Source organism: Pomacea canaliculata, linkage group LG11, assembly GCF_003073045.1.
Source record: "Pomacea canaliculata isolate SZHN2017 linkage group LG11, ASM307304v1, whole genome shotgun sequence".
In the NCBI taxonomy this organism is placed as follows: domain Eukaryota; kingdom Metazoa; phylum Mollusca; class Gastropoda; order Architaenioglossa; family Ampullariidae; genus Pomacea; species Pomacea canaliculata.
This window is the reverse complement of record NC_037600.1, coordinates 23,479,453-23,487,829: the sequence shown is the minus strand read 5'-3', so window position 1 is coordinate 23,487,829 and position 8,377 is coordinate 23,479,453. Positions and strand designations below refer to the sequence as shown.

Below are 8,377 nucleotides of genomic sequence, written 5' to 3'. Positions count from 1 at the left end.
ATTAAAAGGGACACTGGCCTAATCAATAAAGTGATTCTAAATCTGATTCTGTAACGTTCGTAAGCTAGGTGTGTTGGCTTCAGCATGTTTTATTTTGAAAGTCTACTTTCTCCTTCTCGAAAGACAGAAATAAAAACAATAATGAAACGAGGCTGCACTATCACAGTTGATCAGAACAACTAGTAATGTTTGATTGCGTTCACTGTTCGTTGTAGCTATGGCTTGGCAGAGTAAAATCAATGTCCGAAATTTAAAAATGAATTAATCTTATACCCAGCGTTTTAGTACGAGGAATATTTATTTAAGATAATTTAATACTTAAATGTAGTTCACCATTGTCAGCTTGTCATCACTCTAAAACCAGAAACAAACTTACATTAATCACATTAACGCTCATGTTACATAGTTTTAAATGAAGATACTTCGCCATTAAAAAAATAGGCATAAGTAATATAGTAAATTTATTCGTAAAAACTCAACAACAAAAATATATAAAACCTTTTCATTTAAGCTAAGGAAATTGAACTTTAGACATTTTGTATCAAAACTTTAAACACTGAATAATGAAAGGGAGATTACCATCTCGCCATAATTTTGTAATCATTCACTATGCATAAGACACAACTCAAATAATAAAATTGACATTATTTTAACTTATTTGCGCATGTTAATTTTTTTGTTCGTAATGAAAGCATGCATGGAACATAACTGATAGTCTTCTAATCTCAAGACTAGTTATCAGTTACTTACACCAGGAAGAAAATAAAACTTACCTCAGCAACAGTTCGAATCACCATATTCTTCTTAGTGCTTTCCTGTTGTCTTCCATATCTCGGTGTTTGTACTTTATTTTAAAAATAAACCGACAGACAAACTTTAGCAAGAAGTTTTAGCCAGAGTGAACAGGGACGTGTGAGCTAAAAAAAAGCCTTTGTGTTCCAAAACGACATTTCCGTACCGTATACGGGAAACGTTTGTCTTGATGACACTCTGCTTGTTGTCTTATCATTTGATCATTTTTGATGATTCAAGCCTGACTACATTAGGGCCATGTTTAAATGCGGAAACATGTTTCAGAGGAAACAGCTATTTCCCAGCCTACTATTTCCCCACTCGCTGGGTTCAGTAGAAGTCTTAGGTTGTAACTGTGCGTAAATGAAGGAATCGATAAGGGAGAAAACTACTGTAATCTTTAATAATTGATCCATATTGATTACTTCCCTTGAAGTCTTTGCCTCATACAGTTACAATTTTTTTTTTTATATTTGATTTTACTACCAACAGAAAGAAAGAAAACAACAAACAAAAAATATATTTCTTAAAATTCACACCACGTAAATGTTGTCAAAATGCTCTTGAAAACGTAGTATCGTAGATAAATTTCGGTATTGTAGGTTGAAAGAGATATACATTTTTTTTCAAATACCTGTGGAAAATTCATTCGCGGGGATTCGCCGCCACGTCGCGAAGAGGTAACAATCGCGCGCATTTGCCGTAGCTTGGGTAAACAATTGTTGATGCGTTTCTGTTTGTCTCAATGTGAATGATGTGATCATTAAAGTAACGCATACGGGTGTTTTCCTACCTGTTGATACGATAAATTCACATGACGAAAACTCATCGGGCTCAACGCCCATCACGTGACATGAATACGTTCCGTTATGAACACGTAAAGCTTTTGGTATTCTGATTACAAAATAGTCAGTGACATCGCTGTTGAACAGGTATCCTGAGGCTGTGGTGCAAACCAGCTTCTCGTCCATCCAGATGCAGGTAATAATGCGGGCTGCTACAGAGATGTTAAAGGTCCACAAAATTACAAGAGCTTCAAAATACTGAAATGAACTCAAAATCTCCTTTGAAAATCTTAAGAAATGAAGAACGTTTTTTGAGGAATATTTTATTAATTATTATCTATTATTAAACCGAAGTCCATTAACGCCGAAGCGCACACCCACAAAGATATCTATATATATATATGATCAAATAAAGATAACATTAGGATAAACAGTCATATTTAAGTGTATCGGCTTACATTTCTATATAAACTGAAATAAGAGAATAAAAACGAAGTACTTTTGCCAAATATTTTTTTTAAATACCATGGAAATTAAAAATGTGCTTTGCAACTTTTCTCATAGTTTAAATGTTACCTTTTCTCCCGTCAGAATCCAGGCGAACGACTTCAAAATTTTTTCTAGTGGCTTTTATATTAACGCTGAATGTGCAGGTCAGCGCTGTAGGATCCATTTCCTTGACACTCGAAATGTTACACGCTGATGTGATGAGTTCAGTTGATACTGTCAGACAATAGTAAATAAATAGTAAATAACTTCAAAGGCACGAGCGACCGAAGTGAGACGGACACAGGACCTCACTACACAAAATATACGTGAAGATAGTGACGACGACGAAGGCAACGACAATCATGATGATGATGATGATTATGATGATGATGATGATGATGATGATGATGACGACGACGACGACGATGACGATTGTGGTGGTAGTGACGACTGCTTATTGCTTACTATTATTGTTGTTACTACTACAACCTTGCTCAAGCCCTAGATAGCAGTCGCCATAACGGTGTGATCTCAGGCCGGTAGTCTGACAGCTATAGTGCCCTTCATGACTCTTCACAACACTGGGGATCCTTACAGTCATGTGGTCTGTCACACTACCATCTAATTCGTAGCCGCGGGAGGCTGTGCAGTCCACTATTTCTCCTTTCCATACGCACGACATCACTTCAAGTGCTTTCAAAAAAGAGATTTTTTTTCATACAGAATTGAGAAAATCAGCCCAAATAAAACTGAAAGATTTTGTACTAGATTATAATTTAGATAAATAAAGAAAAGCCTCATTAAAATGTTCTTAAAGAAAAAAGCTTTATATATAAAAATGATAAAAGTAACCCATGCAGAATTTTTTTAAGATCCTAATAAATCCTCATTAACGTTCACATAATGTTAAAAATGTATGTGTCAAAGCGGATTTAAACTGTTTAATTTCTGTTATTTCGTACCAACGTAAAGGGTTAATGTAAACATTGAAATGTAAGTTTGATAGAAGAGCTTAACATATGGAAAAGACAATGCAAATCTGAAAAAATGTATTTATTTACATTCAGCACCACGTCTTGTGTGATGATACACAGCAGCTTCTGCTTTAGTTTCGCTGAGATCCTCTGGGAAGAAGCAGGTCAATGATGTGTTTGAGGACATTGCTGCTGATTCAATGTAGCATTGCGCCTTGCCCTCTAAAACAACAAATGTTTTCATTCCAGCCAGACCCCCTTAATTGCCTGCGCTTTAATTAAAGTTTTGAATTTTGTGCTCACGTTTTTATTCGTGTTACCAATTATTTGAAACATGTTCCTCATGTCTATATCTATCAAGTTTATCTCATAATATTTTAAAAGTAAATTTCAATCAGTTTTATAATAAAGGCATTGGATGGGAAAAATACCTAGTCTCACTCTGAATTCACAGGGCGTAATGTTATAATCATATGTATCAACTTGGCACTCATATCTTCCAACTTGGTTTGCAGAAGCTCGTGGAATCTTCAATGAGATTTCTTGAGATATCCTGCCATCGTATTTATATCCTGGCCAGACGAAACATCTAGTTTCTTCTAACACCCACAAACACGCCAGAACGTTGACTGCCTCTTAATTTGGAAGTGAAACAGAAAGTTACGAATTTAAAATTATTTCCGTACATGATTTAGATTAACAGAACAAAGGAAAACAGTCTCACATACTATTTTAAAGCAAAAAAATTATGAACAAGGCACTTCATTCACACATTTTACGTGAATAGCATGAGAGACAAAATCTCACAAAGACCTAAACATTAAAAAGGATATAAGGGAAAGAAAAACGAAAGACATAAGGAAGACAGGAAAGAGATAACAACGAAGCAGGAAACAAAATAATTAAAAGTTAATAACCTTCTTTCTTATCTCCTTTGTAGAAGGACACAAAAAAGTTCCTCCTGGTTTGATTAATATCTTCAAGAAAATGACATACAATTGAGGTACTGTTCCCTGGTATGACTGATGGAGCATCGCACGTTATACGTTTATCTGCAATGTCTTGGGAGACACAAGAAAATACATTTTGGATGATTACAAGTATGATTATTTTTGTCGTCTACAGAAGCATTTATTAATTATAATAAAATTGGCTGGGTATCATAAATTGCTCTACAAAAAGAAAGAAAAGGTCTCGACTAAGGACTGATAGAACCAAGTGAAGATGACAGAGCTCACAGAAGAAAAGATGCGAGTTTCCGTAGAAGGTACAGGCGTTGTTGGCTCTTACAGAGGATCCTGTCGGTGTTGATGTCCCGTTTAAACTTGTTAGCGAAGATAGTGCTTAGACCAGTGGTTCTTAACCTTTTTTGAGGTACCGAACCCACAAGTTTCATATGCACATTCACCGAACCCTTCTTTAGTGTCATCACGAATTGCGGGTGTGTCTTGACCTGCGTGGTGGAGGCTCCGCCGAACCCCTGAGACCGACTCACCGAACCCCTAGGGTTCGATCGAACCACGGTTAAGAACCACTGAACTAGATATTTATGAGTCGGCTATCTCGATGGCATGTGTGTGTGAGACAGTTTGAGAAAGGTACTTGTAGTATGAAAGTAACGTACCTTCTGCCCGTACTTCTGCAGTACAAGAATTTCTAAGGCCGACGATCAAGGCAACACCTGCGTAAAGAAGAAGCGGGTGTTTCTGTGTCCAGAAGCGGGTGTTAACCATCTTGCGTGCCATCCTGTAATTGTAATTCGTATATCTCAGACTTACACAGCTGCTCTTTATCAGCTTACACATACAGTTCTTGACTATATCGTCAACAGTGTCGTCGACGTCGCCGTCATCTAACGTTGTAACGTCCACTGCGTGTACCACACTGTGTCTATTAGACAGGACTTCAAAACCTATTAATGCTTATCTCGTGGGTGCCGATAGCGAGTTGATTACGTTAGTGGTTATAGAAGCAGGCTGATAATTACATTAAAATGTGAGACGAGCAGCCATTTACTCGTAGAAATAATGCAGCAGTATTGTATAAGAAAAACTAAACCTTTTTAACTCATCGGACATTTTGATTCTTTTTTCGGCACACCTTCTTCAGCAACTAAAAGCTACGTGACTGGCGGGTTTAGAGTGAGCCACCCTTAGATACACTCAGTCTATGTGACTCACCAAAGCTGTTGTAGACTTTAATGGTAGTATAGGGTTAGGAGTAAAATGTAGTCATGCCATATTAAGATTAAGTATTGTGGCAAGGGTGGGCTGTATGTTGAGTTGTGCATATTGTATATCAGCTAACTATTTTTTCCAACGTATAGTCATGTACGTATAAGCCGATGGTCTCTTAACAAAGACTGAATTTAAATGGTATTAAATGGGATTCCATTCACTACACCATTAAAATATGGGCTGGTCATCAAGTTTGTAGAGACTTGCATGCTGTCAGGGAAGGGAAACACGATAATAGGGAAACAGATGAGAGCTTCCTGTACGATGGTAGAATCACCCATCCGCAATAATTTATCTGAAACGTGTGTTCACTGTGAGAGTGGCTGAGCGATTGAGCAGCTGTGTGTGTGGATTCGTGCGTGAACAGTTTAACAACATTTCCACTTTCAGTATTTCTACGCATAATTGTTGATAAAGGTCAACGATTGATTATCTGGATACCTGTACAGATCAAAACGTTTAAAATAAAGCAGAATAAGGAATGTTTTTACCTATTTTCACGTCTCCTGGCTTTGTAGTACTTTGGTTAGTGTCGCTGAAACGGTGCTCATGATACACACAAATGTACGTTTCCAAGGTAACTGGCTATTGCATTCATTGATTTATGTTGTTGGTTTTTTCTTTTCTTACGATCATTGCAAATAATAGTTATTCAGACGCAATTAGTGATTTTGAAGGACAACCATTTGTGTCATGACCAGCAGTAGGTAATTCCTTTGCTTTACACAAGCTTCGGTCACATCATAGAGCTTAAGTGCCAGCCAGCCAGCCAGCCAGCCAGCCAGCAAATGTTAGGGAAAGAAAATTCTAATAATAACAACTTCTATTTATTTTAAGTAAATTACAAATTTTTATTTACTGCATGGAGGTGAACAAATTTTCATACACTTATGATACACGCTGCTTTATTTTTATTTGGAAAATGTTGTAGATATCATCGCTGTTATTTATTATTTTTCTGTATTCACGTTTGTTCTTCCTCGATTTCTGCTGAGTCTTTTCTTCCGTCAATGATACAAATCTAACATCTAGAGGGACAGAAGTAAATAATATTTTTTGATGTTTGCTTTGTCTATAGATATATAAAACTAAGAATAAAGATAATTTAACTGATTGATTAAATTATTTAACTACTATTGGTCTTAATGATTTACGTTATGGTGTCATAAGGTACTTTTACTTACCTTTCCGCGCACGTGTTTCCCTCTCTTCGACAGGAATGTCCTTTTGATTGTGGATTTTTTAAAAGTTGTTTCAGCTGACAACGTTTTTTTCTGTGGATACACAAACGTCCTCAAATACACTGAGTTCAGTGTGAAGTCAAATATCTCGCTGGTCAGCATATGAAATTGCTACAGACGCAGCGCTAAATATCCAAGAATATTTAGAATGCCTATTTAATTTTCTAAGGAAGTTTTTTTCTCCTTAACTATGACAATTAACAGATGAATATTTCAGACGGAAGAGGAGAGATCAATGCCGCCTGACACACGAGACTCTGCTTCCTGCTAAAGAACTTGCTTATTCGACTGTACAGTTACTTCGTAACGAGAGTATGGGAGACAGTGCCTTGCTTCCCTTTGTCACCCGAGACAAACACTAACACACCAAGATGAACTACTAAAAACTGGTGGAAGTCCTCACAGCTGCCTTGGATACGTTGTATAAAGACTTACAAACAACACACAGTAGTTTGATATCTGAAAGAATCCACTCAGTTCCTTCATATCTTATTGAAATACGTCAGGCGAAAACCAATCACTTGCTTCTAATGAAGTACAGAAGGTGAAATCAGTTCAGCCGTTATGTTAAAGCCAAGCGAAAACAAATCTGTTCCGTCCTCATTCGATTTACTTCTCAGTCATAAAATATTAGAACAAAGTAATAAGAGAAGAAAAGTACGGCCAACAAAGGTCCCTCACAGTACCCAAGGAAGTATTTATTAAGAGGACATAAATTAAATCCTTAAGAGAACGGATGTACTTCCGGTTGATAGCCATGGCTCCTCTTATGTAGGACACTAGCAAGCAACTGAGGCAAGCTGAAAAGACATCATTAAGTATCCCCGAACCCCTTAAAACTGGAATGGGCATTGTAATGTGTCATAGGTTTTCAATGAAGCATGACAGTGTCAGTCAGAGACAGCGTGTCTACACTTCGACAATCACAAGCTATGACATACACTTGGACATGTAGAAGACATAGTCAACTGTATTTTCTCTAAGCAATGATGTTTTGATATTTTTATTGACGGCATATTTGTTACCAGTCGGCAATAAATTGGCGATGAAACATTTTATTTTACTACATGCATACAATTTAAAATATTAGCAAATAGGTATGATGTAGTATGACTTTAATGTAAGTTTATGAATGTTCTTTTTTTAATCATAAAAAAACCAGGCAGAATCTGCAGTAGACCAGACGCTGCTTGACTTCCACTTCAAGTCGAGGTATGCATGGTTTGAGAAAGTGGCTATTTTAAAATTAAATAATTTATAATCTATATTGTACAAGAGTAACGTAAATGTCCAAAAAATATTTTCAGTACTCACCTGGCTACCAATGGTTTTACACCTTTCACGTCATGTGACTGTCAGGTCCAGCCCCAGGCACGCGTCGCTGCCACCAGTGTCATGGTGGTCAGCGATAGTCTATTGTACCTGACAAACTCTTATGTTAGGGACATATGGTCTTAGTGATGCGCAGACCGGGAGCGATGTCAGACACTGAGACAACATGGCCTCCGCCTTGTCCAGCTGGGAATGTGATGTTATGTATGGAGAAAGGCCTGTGTGGTGTAATGCGGTGATATTTCACAATGCAGACCAAATGATTACAAATATTCGTTCACTGTTAATAAGAACCCAGTTGTCGTGTCTGCCTCTCTGGTGCTCTCATTGTAATGATGGGCTAAATTTTAAGACAAGAATAAAGTATCTAGTTGTAAATCATTGATGTATCGCTGTTGAAGATCTCGAATAATGCTATTAACTCTTTCCATAAATATAGATATCAGTTGAACTTACCTTCTTGTTTTGCTGCTTCTCTGTTTGTAAGAAATAAACAAAAGACCAAACAACCTGAAAAAGAGTGGTCT

The 8,377-nt window shown here is 37.0% G+C and overlaps 2 protein-coding genes across 3 annotated transcripts in view; both read right to left on the bottom strand.

Moving 5' to 3' along the window:
- Positions 1-8,377, bottom strand: part of LOC112574793 — a 453,350-nt gene that overhangs the window by 333,017 nt on the left and 111,956 nt on the right. The window lies entirely within an intron of this gene.
- On the bottom strand, positions 583-6,728 carry LOC112574806. The gene is made up of 8 exons (XM_025256116.1): positions 6,462-6,728; positions 4,665-4,786; positions 3,958-4,101; positions 3,472-3,675; positions 3,128-3,262; positions 2,556-2,759; positions 2,154-2,300; positions 583-1,789 (listed from the first exon to the last, which is right to left on the bottom strand). The coding sequence occupies exons 2-8, from the start codon at positions 4,783-4,785 to the stop codon at positions 1,419-1,421; spliced, it is 1,326 nt and encodes a 441-aa protein (XP_025111901.1). The 5' UTR covers position 4,786; positions 6,462-6,728; the 3' UTR covers positions 583-1,418.